The 15,316-nt window shown below is 43.9% G+C and overlaps 2 protein-coding genes across 3 annotated transcripts in view; one reads left to right on the forward strand and one right to left on the reverse strand.

Annotated features, from left to right (window-relative positions):
• PRKCZ (protein kinase C zeta) overlaps positions 1-3,434 on the forward strand; it is a 41,474-nt gene extending 38,040 nt beyond the window's left edge. For both annotated transcript variants that reach the window (XM_021529866.4, XM_021529867.4), the window contains one exon: positions 765-3,434. In XM_021529866.4, the coding sequence (XP_021385541.1) occupies positions 765-852 (88 nt within the window). In that variant the 3' untranslated portion in view covers positions 853-3,434. The remainder of the gene's footprint in view (positions 1-764) is intronic.
• FAAP20 (FA core complex associated protein 20) lies at positions 2,870-8,621 on the reverse strand. Its single transcript, XM_085558795.1, has 4 exons — positions 8,407-8,621; positions 6,335-6,482; positions 5,065-5,690; positions 2,870-4,529 (listed from the first exon to the last, which is right to left on the reverse strand). The coding sequence occupies exons 1-4, from the start codon at positions 8,508-8,510 to the stop codon at positions 4,457-4,459; spliced, it is 951 nt and encodes a 316-aa protein (XP_085414921.1). The 5' UTR covers positions 8,511-8,621; the 3' UTR covers positions 2,870-4,456.
• Positions 8,622-15,316: the final 6,695 nt, after the last annotated feature.

The raw sequence follows: 15,316 nt of genomic DNA on the forward strand, positions 1-15,316 counted from the left end.
CAGCCAGGGACTCGTTCATAGATTATCTCAAAATCACTAAGACACTCTGTGTGTTGGTGTGCTTATTTTTTTCTTTTCACAAATGGGACAGGACTGCTGGGCTTTGAGCTTTCACTGCAGCATCAGCCTCATTACGTGGTTGAGACAATAGCAAGATGGCAAAAGCTCACGTACAGCCAGCAGCAGCCAAAGATATCTTTGACAGAATTCACAGAATCCCCAGGTTGGAAGAGACCGTAAAGATCATCGAGTCCAACCCAGCCCCAACAGCCCAACCCAACCCTGGCACCCAGTGCCACATCCAGGCTTTGTTAAACACACCCAGGATGGGCACTCCACCACCTCCCTGGGCAGCCATTCATCACCCTTTCTGTGAAAAGCTTTTTCCTAATATCCAACCTATATTTCCCTTGGTGCAGCTTGAGACTTTGTTACAGAGCATCTTAAAAACCTTTTAGCCAGTAGCTTATTGGTAAAGCTTACAGACAGTTGTTTTAGCCAATTACACATACACCTGTTTCACACGTTCACTTGTCTTCTTTCTATTAACAATACACATTACACCATTATTAAGCTTAAAACCTTTTACTATCTTGCTTCTCAAAACCATTTCCTTCTTACCATTTCCCACAACTATGTACTTGCCATTAGAACTTAGTCACATTACAGTAAATTTAAAATTCTTTGTCATGCATAAGTTATTATATGATAGAAGATTGCCCTGTGTTCTGATAAACTAAACACTTCTCTAATTTGTTTTTCAGAGATATAATAAAGCGAATAGATCAGTCAGAATTTGAAGGATTTGAATATATTAATCCATTGTTGCTGTCAGCAGAAGAAACAGTATGAAGGAATGACCTCGTTGGGGACAGTGTGAATGACATTAATTTATCCTTAACTACAGTATATGCATGTGAGGCTGGGGACTGGTCACTTTGGATGGAGACCAATGATCTAAAAACAAATTTGCTGCTGAAAATCAAAGAAGAGAATTATGATTTTGGTGGGTGTCCTCTGCCACTTAGTGATGCTTAAGTTCTGGGCACTGACACAGCTGGCTTCATTAATGAAGGAATTTGCATTTTGTGCCTGTTTCATGAAGGATTGAAACGTTCATTGCATCCCTGCAAAAGGAGATCATGAGAAACTTTGAGATTCACACACTTTCTACAAACATTTGATGCAATGAGCTCCCAGTTGAAGAGTATTACAGTGTAACATCCTGAAGAATAAAATATATTACAGTGGTGTTGAAGCTTATTTTTGATGCCTTTTTTCACAAGTGGTACCTGTCTAAACATCTCAGATATATTTAAAAGGAGTTGTGTTTTATTAGCAATCAAAACATAAATTTGGGTACAAGATTTAAGTGCCTAAATGGATAAACTGCATTGAAGGATTATTGTGTATTTGGGACATTCTTACACCTGGTAAGTTCTGCTTGTTAATATTAAGAAAAATTCCATCTGAAACATACAGTTCACAGCTGCAGCCTGATGTTTAGTTGCATTTTTACAGAATTTGGAATGCAGAGTGACTCAGTGAGATTAATTCCAGATTAGAATTTACGGTATCAATTACAGAATCTGTTGTCTTAAACTCCAAATTTACCAAAATGTAGAGATTGAAGAAAACTAAATTTGCACACAAAGAATTTCTGAACATACTTAAGCAGTGCCTACACCTACAATGATATTATGTTGTATATTAGATTTTTGAAAAATATTTTTATCAACAATACAAATATTCAGATGTAGAGCAAAAGCATAGTAAAGCATAGCCTTAAAGTAGTAAATCTCTAGAATAACCATAAGATAAAATCCACTTTCCTGATAAAGCACACCTCCTGCTTATGATAAACTGTCTGCTTACAGTTGCTCAGTGTGCATTAATAACTAATCATTCTGCAGCAGAGAATGGGATCTTTCAGCGAAATGATTTGCATCGAAGTAGTACAATTCTTTTAATGGCAGAAAACACAAATACCTAAGAAATTGGAAGAAGCAAAAGACAACTGTGGAATCCCTTCTGGTGGGAGCTGAGGGGAGCCAGGGGCAGGGGAGGACTCGGCAGCGAGGCTCTGCTGCCTCGGGCCGGGCTGCTGTGGGAAGGGAAGACAAACCCCGTGCTGGCATCTCGCCTGGTTGGGTGTAAAACACAGGAGAAATTGTGACACTTTCACTTTCTTTACATTAACCTATGGTTTTCTCAGGGTACAGCATTGCATTAGGTGCTGAACATGACATCTTTGGGATTCACATCCAAGTCATGAGGTGCTAGGACCAGACTGCCAAAACATTGTTTGAAATAGTCAATTAATCATTGATTAACAATCTAGGTTTTGTATCCCCTCCTTAGCCACAATTATGCAGACCTGTGGTTGTTTAGTTCTATGAATCCCATTCAGGTTTCAGTTGTGGGTTTCTCTGTTGGACTGTAGCTTTTCATATTCAGCAAAATGTGTTTTAATCAACACTAAATAATTTAACTAGTAAAAAGTACTTGCCTCAAATGCCTGGACTTTAGATACTTTATTATCTACTAAAGGCAACATTACCTTTTAAATGTAATCTGACATTTTGTTTAATTGTTCCTTTTTCCCCTTTTCCCTCTTATTTTATTTCCCCTAAATAATTTCCTGTTCAGTGTTTTCAATTCCCCTGGTACTAAAGCTAATCAGTAGTGATCAGAGTGACTGCAGGCAGCTCATGAATGGAACTGTGACAGGTTAAGCTGTCCTTTGACATGCCAGGGCATGGAACTTTAAACTGGAAATATTAGAAATGTGGGTTGGGGTTTTTTTTAACCTTTTTTTCCAGGTTTCAGAACATTTTGGGAGGGAGGGAAGGAAGAATAGAAAGACACATTTTGCTAATCAAACATTGTAAAGACTTTGATTTTTATTTAAGAATTTACAGGCATTTACAATGTTGCTGTGTTGCCAAATAGTTTGCTGGGTACGAGTTTGGTTGCTCATGTGCAAGTGTTTGAATAATATTCTGTTCACGATGAAGGGGAAATTTTTTATATAAAGTACTTGTTTTATAAATAAAAGAAAATGAAGGATGTAATTAAATGTGTGGTTTGGGAAAAAAATCCTAATATATTACAAATGGATCTGGTAATGATATATAGTTGTCTTATTTGAAATAGTAAATGAAAATTCTAGCTAATTTAATGATTGTAAAACAGTAAATATGTTCTTGTAGTTTTGTATAATTAATTAGTTGGGATCTTTGCTGACCAGTTTTAATTGTGCAGAAGATGGTATACTAATCCATAACAGCTGAGATCATTTATATTCTTGCACATCTATTAAAGACTTTAATGAAAAAGTTAATAAGACTGTTATTATTTCTCAGTGAACTGGGCTGTGTCCAACCTCTGAAACAGACCCCATTGTAAATTAAATCTCAAGGAGCCTCCCTGTATTTTTGTACTGTACTCTGTGTTTATTCTCTGTCTGGATCCCAGCTCAGCTGCAGGTTTTGAGGCCCAGGAAAATACACCAGAGCAGGTTGGTGATCTCGCCCCAGCGTTTGTGGTTACTGAGCTGTCACTAAATGTCATTTATTGTCACTCCCAGGCTTAGCAAGTGTTCCCCTGCTCCTCTTGAGACCAAAGAGCAGCTGAGCTCTGAGCCCCTCCCAGCCCCAGCAGGCTCTGGGCTGTTTCCTGCTCGGAGCCCTTGATGGTGCAGCTGGTGCCAAAATCGGCTCTTTTGGCTGTGTTAGATCTCGCTTTGCAGCTCAGCATTGTGACACTGGCAGAAGTGTTCCTTCTGCAGCCTGATTAGCCCAGTCATATTAATTACCTGTTTTAACACTGATACTGACTTAGAAGCCTGCACTGTAAGGTTTTAAATTAGCTGGGCTCCTTCAGAAACATAAAACCCCCACACCCTTTATTTGGTCTGGGCTGTGTGTTTTTTCTTAAATAGCTACACTCCCAGGATCAATTATACAATATATTTTCTTACCTAGGTATTAAAACCACAAAAAGGCCCTGCCAAATTCAAATTACTTTTTAACTGAGTTTATTTTCATAGATTATGTGTTTAGAAAAAAAAAAATAGTGAACTTTTGGATGAGAGTAAGTAACAGTTGTCTTTTGCTCAGCTGCTTTCTTCTGTCCTGAGAGATTCAGAACTCTGGTGCATTAGACAAAGCTTGAGAGATTTCCAGTAGTGCATTTTTTCAGGAGCACCAAGACTCATTTCCCTGGGGCTCTCTGGGACATCCCAGAGCACCATTTTCAGAACTAGAACTACTTTATGTGCATTTAAGAGGCTTTAAAATAACAAAAACAAATAGGCAGCTGACACTTATCTTTCTGTTGAGTTACTGGTTTAAGTCAGAGACAAGGATGTGCTTCCTTGACACATTTTTCCTTTTCCTTTGAGAAAGCTTCCTTCATCCTTGGCCTTGTTCCTGTGCTCTCCAGTCTTCTGGATTTACCACATGATATCATCTGCACTTTCAGACAAGCACCTGGCAAGGTGGCCATCGATGTCCAGCTGGGAGAGTCTGCAAGCACACAACCAGTCACATCCTTCTACTGCCTGTTCTTGGCTCCCTCCCACAAGTGTTCTGGTACCTTAGTGGGGCAGTCACTCCTGTGCCCAAATCCTCTACCAAAACCTCCCACTCTTGCTGTTACTGCTGCTCAAATTGGAGCTGAGTAGCACAGACCTGATGTATTTTTAGCCTTCCTAAGTCTTTTGACAGAAAAATTGAAATTGTCTAATTAATGCAGCCACTCCTTGTCTCCCTGTTCAGCCTCCCAACAACAGGGAAAGTGGCCCCCAACAGAGCTTGCAGGTTAGAGGACCTGTGGAGAAGCACATCTTCAGCAACTCTGACAGCTGAAGACTATGAAATTATGTTAACATTTCTTACTGTAAAGCAGATACTCAACTTGTAAATGGGATTGAAGTATATAATTCTGACAGCTAAAAAGGACCTCACAGTATAAGTTTTGTCTGCTTTTGTTATTCTGTATATATAGGAAGCATCCAGAAATTGTTGGGATTCATGAAAAAATACCAAAACACAAACTTACCTTCCACTGAACTGCATCAGACACATTGGACAACTGTCAAGAGCTGAAGCTGCTTCACTCTGGTTTTCCACCTTCTCCTCGTGGCTCTCAGCCCCAGGAGTGCTCCCGAGCCGAGGCTTCTCCGCAGGCACCCCCGTGGTCTCCCCTGCTGGAAGCTCCCCCTGCTGTGTCTGGATTTGAGGCTTTTCCTCACCCCTTCCTTTCCTGCCTGCCCTGCTGTTCTGTACAGTCCCTGTGTGGTGCTGCTGAGGGCTCAGAGCTTCTGCAGGGCTTGGTACCAACGCCGAGGGCTGTGCTGAGCTGCTGCGCCCAGGGAGTTTACATGACTTGGGATTCACATCCAGCTCTGAAACACCTTCTGTGTCTGCCCCAGATGCAGTTTTGGTTTGATCTGTACTGGTTCCCCTGCAGGTTTTCTCAGCTGTGGGTGATAAACTCTTCAGTTTATCTGTTTGGCCCTGTCCTTTATGTAATTCATTGCTCTGGCTCTGTGTTGGCTGCTGGGAGCTCAGATCCTTGGGGCTCAGACATTTTTCTTTGTGAAAAGATGGGAATGATACCCACTGAAAGTCTTTTGTTCCGACTGTAAAGACTTCCTGGTGTTCTGGATTCTTTTCCTGTTGTTTCTACAACACACACACAGAGAATGTCTTAAGCAAATGTAGCTCAATCAATACCTAAACCCAGGCTTTGGGAACACGTTGCAAATACTGAGAAAGCTGAACTACAGGAAAGAAAAGAACATTTTATTTATGTGCCTCCTCCAAGAGCTTCCTGGAGCTGATGGAATATGGGTCTTCCCTTAGCATTTCTAAATGGATACAATGGGTACTCATGTTCCAGAAAGACTAAGGATGAAAACAACAGCCTACTGCTATTCAGGGGGAAAAAAGTACATCATAAGGACTAATTTTTATGTTTTGATCTTGCCTAATGCCACTGGAGTGATGTCAGGGTGGGTTCTGTATAATTAATTTCTCCATTACAGCTTGCTTTTTCTGAGGGAGATGCTGGTGTTTATGGCAATCACCAACCTTACACAGGCTCCCTCTTCCCAGAAAAATGTTGGAAAGAATTTGCTGTACTGCAAAAAAAGCCTCTTGTAGCTGTCCTTATATTCCCTGCCACACCATGCCCAGCCACAGCACACAGAGATTAAAGAGCTGAAACCCCACATCTCTAATAGCTGTTCCAGGTTGTTTCCCATTAAGCAGGCTGTCGCTATTGGAAGCAGGACACAAAGTGCAAAAACAAGGATACATTACGCTACCTTTTCCAAGAACTCTGGAAAGCTGGGCACTGTGTCCCAGTTTGTGCACTGTGAATCTTGACTGATGTCTTTCAGTAGCAAAAGCCAGGTTTTTTCACACTCATTTAATTCTTCCTTTTCAAACCAGGAACGTCTGTCAGTCGGTGCCCTGTAATGACACAGTCCAATAGTTTGAAGTTGGGAGAGAAGAAAGAAAATACTCTTAATACTAATTTTTGCCTCTTTTTTTCTGGAACACAAAGACATTATTGAGCCTGCAAACTATTTTTCGCAGCTTTATATGACTTATGTAATTTGTACACCTAGCAAAAAATTAACGTCTAAATGCTTTCCCTTCTGCTTGTAACAAATGAGCAGTAGGTATCTATCCCTATCTTCACTTCCAAGTGGAACAGTTAAGTGCAGCCACTGTTTTATCTTGATTTATCTTCTCAAATACCAAACTTAACACCTGCTGAGCAGAGAAATCATGGACGTGTTTGCACTGAGGGTGGCAATTGCATCGGTTCCCATGTATGTCTGGACATTCCACATTGCCATTTGAAATTACTGATTATCTTCCCAAACAACTTGATTTAACTGATCCTAGGAACTATATACATTTAAAAGTGATGTTGTATAAAGACAATTCCAAGGGAAGGATGGATTGTTTATGCGACAATGGTATTTCCAACATTCTTCCTGATGCGTTTTCTTGGGTCACTGTCCAAGAATGAAGCTGCAGGGAAAAAATTAGAAACAACATGCCCTCAAAGAGCAGAGTGTTCAACATCTCACAGCCCATGGTGGAAGGGACACACAAACCGAGCCACTCACTGCCTTCTGTCCTCCCCAGCTCCGGGGCTGGGAAAAACAGGAAATATTTCTGCGCTCCTGTGAGCGCAGAAAACTGAGTTTTCATACATTAACTTATCTCAGGCCCTGTCCTCGCCAGTGCTGTTCTGTGCCGAGGAACGTGTGGCAGGCTAGGGGCCCGCCGTGCTTTATCCTGCAGTTTTGTCTCTATTTTTAAAAGGCGCTACGGGTGGTGTTTTATGAAATAACCTTTAAGACACAGATCTGACCGCGAGTCGTCGGAGCGGTGCAGTCTGGCCCCCGGAGCCGATCCGGTCCCTCAGGACCGATTGATCACCCGGAGCAGATTCGGTCCCTCAGGGCGGATTGATCACCCGGAGCCGATTCGGTCCCTCAGGGCGGATTGATCCCCGGAGCCGATTCGGTCCCTCAGGGCCGATTGATCCCCCGGAGCCGATTCGGTCCCTCAGGGCCGATTGATCCCCCGGAGCCGATTCGGTCCCTCAGGGCCGATTGATCCCCGGAGCCGATTCCGTCTCCCAGGACCGATTGATCCCCCGGAGCCGATTCGGTCTCCCAGGACCGATTGATCCCCCGGAGCCGATTCGGTCCCTCAGGACCGAATGATCACCCGGAGCCGATCCGGTCTCCCAGGACCGATTGACCCCCCGGAGCCGATCCGGTCTCCCAGGACCGATTGACCCCCCGGAGCCGATTCGGTCCCTCAGGACCAATTGATCACCCGGAGCCGATTCCGTCTCCCAGGACCGATTGATCCCCCGGAGCCGATTCGGTCCCTCAGGGCCGATTGATCCCCCGGAGCCGATCCGGTCCCTCAGGGCCGATTGATCACCCGGAGCCGATTCCGTCTCCCAGGACCGATTGATCACCCGGAGCAGATTCGGTCCCTCAGGGCGGATTGACCCCCCGGAGCAGATTCGGTCCCTCAGGACCGATTGATCCCCCGGAGCCGATTCGGTCCCTCAGGACCGATTGATCACCCGGAGCCGATTCGGTCCCTCAGGACCGAACGATCACCCGGAGCCGATCCGGTCTCCCAGGACCGATTGATCCCCCGGAGCCGATTCGGTCCCTCAGGACCGATTGATCCCCCGGAGCCGATTCGGTCTCCCAGGACCGATTGATCCCCCGGAGCCGATTCCGTCTCCCAGGGCCGATTGATCCCCCCGGAGCCGATTCGGTCCCTCAGGACCGATTGATCCCCCGGAGCCGATTCGGTCCCTCAGGACCGATTGATCCCCCCGGCCCCGACTCACTGGGGCCGCGGTGGGGGCTCGGGGCCGGGGCTGCGCTCCCGGCCGCGGGCGGACGGCGCCGCCCGGGGCTTCAGGCGCAGCTTGGCGGCTCCTTCCTCACACATGGCCGAGGCTGCCCGCGCCTCGCCGGGGGACGGCGCTGGCGGCCGCGGGAGGGTGGGGAGAGAGGGCGGCCAAGACTTCCTCCTCTTTCTCTTCCTCCTCCTCCTCCTCCTGCCCCGGGCGCGCTGCCGGGGCTGTGACTCGCCGCCCTCAGAGCCGCCCTCAGGGCCGCCCTCAGGGCCGCCCTCAGGGCCGCCCTCAGAGCCGCCCTCAGAGCCGCGCTCATGGCGCGGGGCGGCGGCAGCGGGCGGCTCTGAGGGTGCCCTGAGGGGAGCCCGCCGCTCCCCAGCCCGTGCGCCCCTCAGCCGCAGGGGGCTGGTCTGCCTGTAAACCAGCCTTTTTTGGTGTTGCTTTTACCCGCAAACTTTATGTTTTGAGAGGGTTTTGCTGTGTGGGAAGGGCAGGGTGAGGGGCTCTGCTGGGTGGTCCCTGTGGCAGAGGGGGACAAGATGGCGGCGGGCCGGGGCGGGGCGGTCCCGCCCTGCGTCTGGAGCTGCCAAAGGCTGTTCTTCCAAAAATTAAAATTCACTGGGAGCGCACCTCTCACCTAATTTCGCTTTTAGAGAAGAATCCGAAGTGATGCGATTTAACTTTTTTGGCCAGAATGTCGCCTTGCTAGAGAGGGTTTAAACACTCCCCAGCCGGCAGTGGTCTCAAAAACAGACCCCAGAGGAATAGTGACAGACACTTCATCCTCCAACAGTACATGAAAGGATCAGAAAGTAACTCTGCTGTTTAAACTCCTAACAAGTGATGCAAAAAATAACTGCAAGGAAATAAATCCATTTGGTAACATGTGTTTATGAGGGAGCACCAGTGATGAGGACTCTTCGCATAAAACCAATTTTTTATTGGTAAAACATGAGTCCAAGTCCACATTCTTCTTCTGTAACTGCATTTATGTGCTCCTGGATGTCTGTGGACAGTGCAATCCTTGGATTTTTCACAGTAGAAAGGAGGCATCAGTATCGACCGATAGAGGTGAATTCACATGTGAATTGCTGTGTTGGTCACACAGCCCAGCAAAAATGTATTAAGTAACAGTTGGCATGACTTAATATGTGCTTTGAGTGGATCTGAACCTTGAAAATGAGTATCAGAGTTCAGAGATTCACATTTCACATAAATTTAAAGCTGTAGGCAGGTCCATCCAGAGGTGTTTCAACTGAGGATGATTCTGTCTGTGCAGAAATCTGGGAAGCTCTGCCCAGTCTTCACCTTCCCTGTGTTAAATCAGGTACTTTCTTATTCCTGTGAGTCCATAATACCTTTAACTCTATATAATAGATAATTTCTTAACTTTAAAGCAGCATTAATAGGTTTCCTTTGGTGGGTAAAAATCTTGGAAGTGCAGTGTTCGGTTGCTCCTGGGGTCTGTATGGGTTTATACAATAGATAGCTGAAAAACCAAAAAAATTTTAAAAATTGTATTATTAGAAGACCAGCATTAAGCTGTGTGATGGGCAGAGTAAAACGAGAATGAAATCCAGGATGAAAGAAAATACTGGAAAAGTCAACCCCTGTCACACAGACTAACCTTTTCCCACATTCATATCTGTTACAGCTACTGCAGTGCCCAGGGAACACCCAAGGTACAGTCGCAGGGTTCTGTCATTTTTGTTGCCATTTAGAAGCCGCTTCTCAGTGTGGTGAAAGGAGACCCCAGGAAATCGGTTCTCCTTTCCTTCTTTGTCCAGAAAGGTGTTTCCCCAAAAGCTGCAGGTGGAACAAGGTAAGTGGAACAGAGGCAAAGGGTGAATTTGGATCTGAAGGGTTTAGAGAGGAAGGTGTGGTCACAGCAGAGACAAAGAACAGCAGGAGAAAGGGGGTGTAAATAAAGCAAAAGTGTGAATTGAAGAGGGGTTTGGGGGTGGAAGTGGTGGGACATGAAATGAGGAGGGGTAGAAATCTGATTTCACAACCAGCTGAAGAAGTGTTCCTTGGGGGATTTCACTCAGGATCACTGGGAATTGTGGCCCAGCGCTGACTGTCACCACATGGAGGCAGCAAACTATGCAAAACCAGGGATTTAACAAAACCCGGGGGGCTGTGGGAGCACTCCAAACACACTCCTGGGTGTATCTATGCTAACGATCAGTGATGCCACAAGATTTCTTTTATTCCCGTGGTGTTTGGGTTAGTGTTTTATGTTTTATGACTCCTTGGATACTCCTTGGACAATCTTCTGCTGCTAAATCGTGTGCTGTACCCATGGATTTATGTTGTTAGATATGACTTCTCCCAGAGCAGCCATCAGGAGTGCAGCCTGTTCTTCATGCTGGAGGTGTTGCTGTGTGGTGCTGTGAGCACTTACAGCATTTGCAAAAGCTTTATTATGGGGAAACATAAAAATTGGTTATTGTGCAGTAAGGGCCACAAATGAAAGAATAAAAAAAAAAGAATAGGGAAAAATATTATTGCCGCTTCTGCTTATAAAATGCAAAAGGAGAAAACCTTGCTTCTTTAGCAACTGTAGATTGTAGATGGGTTTAGATTTTGTAGATTTAACTGAAAATTCTAAGGTTTTTTTGATTGCTATCTGTTTAATGATACCCACTCTAACCATGTCATGAATGTTTTCATCCTTGCTCTGCTTCTCTAACTACCTGCAGATTTCAAACTAGAAATCTTTGTCCATTAAGGGCATTTAGTATTTTTCATCTGCATCTTTCTGGAATGAATCATGTACTAAGAATAGGAAGGCAAAGTAGAATAGGACCTGTTCTTGGGCTTGCCCCTTTGCACAAGACCTTATCTTCTGTTTCCTCCACTGCATGAAAATCCCATTACTTTTTGCTTGATTTTGGGTCTTGCTAATTTAATAATTAGAATGTTTAGTGGTGTTAGGAAAAATGTTCTCCTAGAAATGCAGAGAATAGTCTTTATCATAATCAGCCTTGACTGGATTTGAGCCAGTGGTCAAGGGATTTGAGCTTGTGGAAGCCAGAATGCTTCTACAGATTATCTGCAGGGATTTCCTTGTAAATGGAGTGCCAGCATGTGTAGTTATCTCTTCCCTGTTGAGTCTCATCAAGCTGCACACACTTAATCTTTACTTATATGGTCCCTGATTCTTGCTGTAAAGTGGGGCCTCAGTTTTAACTTTTGCTCTCAGGAAGAAGGGGCTATTATAACAAATTCTAATCCTTTTGCAGTTCCACAATCACTAAAGCCTGTAAATTGCCTGCCAAACAAACCAAGTGATCTTTTCCTGGGCTGAGGGAAAGAGGAGAGTGTAAAACGCAGGTGCCAGCATTTGCTGGGGAAGAACTGGTACATTATCAACTAATCCGCCTTCTGCTATTTCTGATTTCCTCCCCAACAGCTGCAGCATTGAATGAGAGCTTCTGCATTTGGGAAGAATTAGAAAGCTTGGTAATGCAGGGTCTCTATTACAGATACAACAGCTCACAGACAGGGAGGAGATTTTTGCTGCCGGTGTAGAATTTGGAGTGCTAGGCATTTTATAGCCTGGAAAAATTGTAATTTTCAGCTGTTGTTATGGAGTAATCAATGAAGAAGAGATGCCACAGTTTCTGCTGGGTTTCTCTCAGAGTCTGATGTCATTGCATGCAGGAGCTATTATTTTTTTTTAAAGTGCCACTTTGAGGCTGAAGCACATACAGTTTATATTGAAACTTCTTTTTTTATGACGACTGATGCTCGCTGATAGTTTTAGACCTTCTGAAATATCATTTCTTCTGTAGTGATAGCTCCAGTATCAGATAAAAATGTTCAGAAGAAATTGTTCCTTGCTAGACCATTTAAATATTATTATATTTGAAGTATTTTGTCTAATCAATGCTTAGCTTAGGAGTACATGTTGATAAGTTTTTGTCCTTGTCAAATAGTCTGTGACTTCACTCAAGGATGAGTGATGCCATTTTGCTAAATGTAATAAAGGACAATGTCCCCAAAGAGATCACAATGTGCAGAGCAGCAGGGAGAGCTGCTGCAGCAAATGTCCCACAGCTGAAATGCTCCACTCTAACGTCACAACATGTCCCCTGAACAGCCCAGTGGCAGCAAATGTAGCCCTGGAAAGAGTAACCCAGCAAACTGACCCACTCAGTCCAGTGCTAATCACTGGCTGTGGTGAAATGGGAAAGTCTGACTCTTTGCGTTCATGTGATGTGTTACAATTAAACCACAAAATGAGGAGAGCTGGGTAAGACTGGCTTAGTCAGGAAAATAAAGATGACGTGCATTTCACTTTGAGAAGTGCAGGCTCATTGCTGCTTCCAGAGAAAGTCAGTTCAGTGGAGACAGTTTTGTGGGCTCGCCTTAATTTTAGTTGCAGGAGACATTCTCTTTCCCACAAAAAGTCACTGCCTTTGAAACCTGTTCCCTCTGGTAGCACACCAAAGCTGAATTTGCCAACGTGCAGCACCCAGTACACGACTCATCTCTTCAATTCAGCCTTTCCAAATGCAAGGACAGATCAGCACCTCTGTGGCTGGAGATGGAAAACCCAGCTTTGTGACATTTATATGCCAAGATGGGAAGACCTAAAAAGAGGACTAGGGAGACTAGCATGGCATTTGCGGGTACCAGGTTGCCAAGGAGGCATATTGTATTGAAACAGTTGCCTGGGAAACATTTAAAAATACATTGAATGGAAAAGCATATGTGATGTGCCCACAAGTGTTCTGTGTGAATGAAATGCCATGGCTGATGATGGCACCAAGAGACTGTTACTATTACATGTAAAAATGCTGCAAGTGATGTGTGGTTTTTTCCCCTTTTGTGGTGTTTTCCTCCCTGTTTGCAGGAGGTACACAAGGGAAGGTTGTTTTGCTCTTGGCTGATGGATTAAAGTGAATATGGGGAAGGTGGAACACACAGGCAGCAGCAGCAGCTGGTGATGGCAAAAGCAATTTGGCTTCATTTAGGCAACCTAAACCAATTGACAAGGAGCCTGCACAATTCCCCCTCAAAAGTAACAACAGCACTAGTCAAACTCCTACAGTATAAAGATAAATGGTTCTCTGAGCATTGCCACTTTAATTGGTGCTAAAATGGGTATTGGGAAGCTCTGATGTCATTGCAGTGGGACTTATATGTAAACATCATGGAAAATGTAGGGGTTTTGATCAAAGGTTGGACAACATATATGAAAAAGTTTCTCACTGACCTTGTTTTTTTGTTTAGGGCACCGAAATAGAGAGAGATGATGGGATAAAGTTTCAGAAGACAGTTAACTGCTCTAGTCCTTCCTCAGATCAGAGTCAATTACTGAGAGATGGTGCTGACAAAAAAGAATGATGTCACTAGAACCAAAACAAACAATCATATTCACTCTTTGTCTCACAGAAAAAAAAAAACCCCAACACCTTATTTTCACATGCAGCCAAGAAAAAAGGGAACTAGGAACTGTAATCTTTGATTTCCTGCCTTGGACAAAGAGATTCATCTGTTAGCAACTTCCAGATATTAAAATGCACCTCTCCTTCCCTAAGAATGAGTGGCAGGTGTGAGGCTGGTTAGGATTATGGTCACCCTGCCTAATCCTCCTTTGGAGATTTAGAAACAAATATCCAACTCTTGATTTGCTAGAGGCTTAAGAAGCCTGTTTGGGAGCCAGCAGATTTAGTTTGGTCCAGGCTTTATGTAGTACAGTAAATTTTTTGGACGAGAGATGCAGTGGAGAGGAGTTCAGTTGAGTAAGAAGGAAGGTCTGGAGGCCTTTTTGTTGGTGGTATCTTGCAAAGAGGGACCAGGGCCTTGGCTCCTGGAAGATGTTGCCTGTTTGGGGCTGGGAAGTTTGCTGCCTGTCTGGTGAGTGCAATTCTCCAGGGAGAAGGACATTCTGCTGACTTTGCTGTCAGTTTGGCCAGTGAGGAGATGCTTTTTGGCATTCTGGTTATCTCCTCATTTCAGCACAAGCTGCTCAGGGGTCTGAGGTGGTGCAATGATCACGTTGGAAAACCATGAATCAGATGAAGTCTCCTTGGTGTCAGTCAAGTCCCAGAATCACTCATCATTTTTCTGGCCCAGTGTGTGTTTGGTTAAATCAAGTCCTGCTGTTTCTAGGCCCTGGGGTTAGTGTAAGAGAGGAGGAGAATCTGCCTTTCATCCTCTCAGAAATTTGCAATGCGATTGAAAACTTGGAGAGAATGTGTCAGATCTCAAACAAAGATTAGGTTTGATGGCACGGAGCCGTGGGTTCTGTGGCCCAGCCCAGAATTCTGCTGAGGGAGTTGTATCATCTCCCCATACTTTAAAGGGTTTAGACTCTGAGTTTAGGGTGAAATATGGCTTGAGGTTTTCATATTTATTTCTTGTTTGCTTTCTTCTTTTTTTTTGGGTTGGATTTTTTTTTGTTGTTGTTGTTTTTGTTTTTATTTAATTCTAAATGTATCTCACAAATTATAGCCAATAGAAGTCTGAGTTCCACTTCTTTTCTTCATTTGAAATCAACATACTAAGGAGCTCCACAAAAAAAAAAATCCATAAATCACTTGTTTATGGGCATGAAACCACAAAACAGTGGGACAAAACTACCCTACTAGTTAATGTGGTGTGATTTTTATCCATAACTACAATGGTGTATAAAATCAACATAAAATAGAATGTAATTCAACAGATGAGTATGTCTTTATTGCTTCAATAAATGCGGGTAGTAGGTTTAGTTACTTTTGCAATTTTTTAGGTCCTGACTAGTGTTTTAGAAAGAAAATAGGATAAGTCTGAAGGAATAATCAAAGCTGTGGAGGCAAATATAAATCTTTTCACTCTGGAGGGTGTATTTTCATATTCATCCTCCCTTTGTCATTAATGCTTTGATAAAAGAAATACTAAATGGGAT

The sequence above is a fragment of the Lonchura striata genome, chromosome 21, assembly GCF_050655825.1.
Source record: "Lonchura striata isolate lonStrDom1 chromosome 21, ASM5065582v1, whole genome shotgun sequence".
Classification (NCBI taxonomy): domain Eukaryota; kingdom Metazoa; phylum Chordata; class Aves; order Passeriformes; family Estrildidae; genus Lonchura; species Lonchura striata.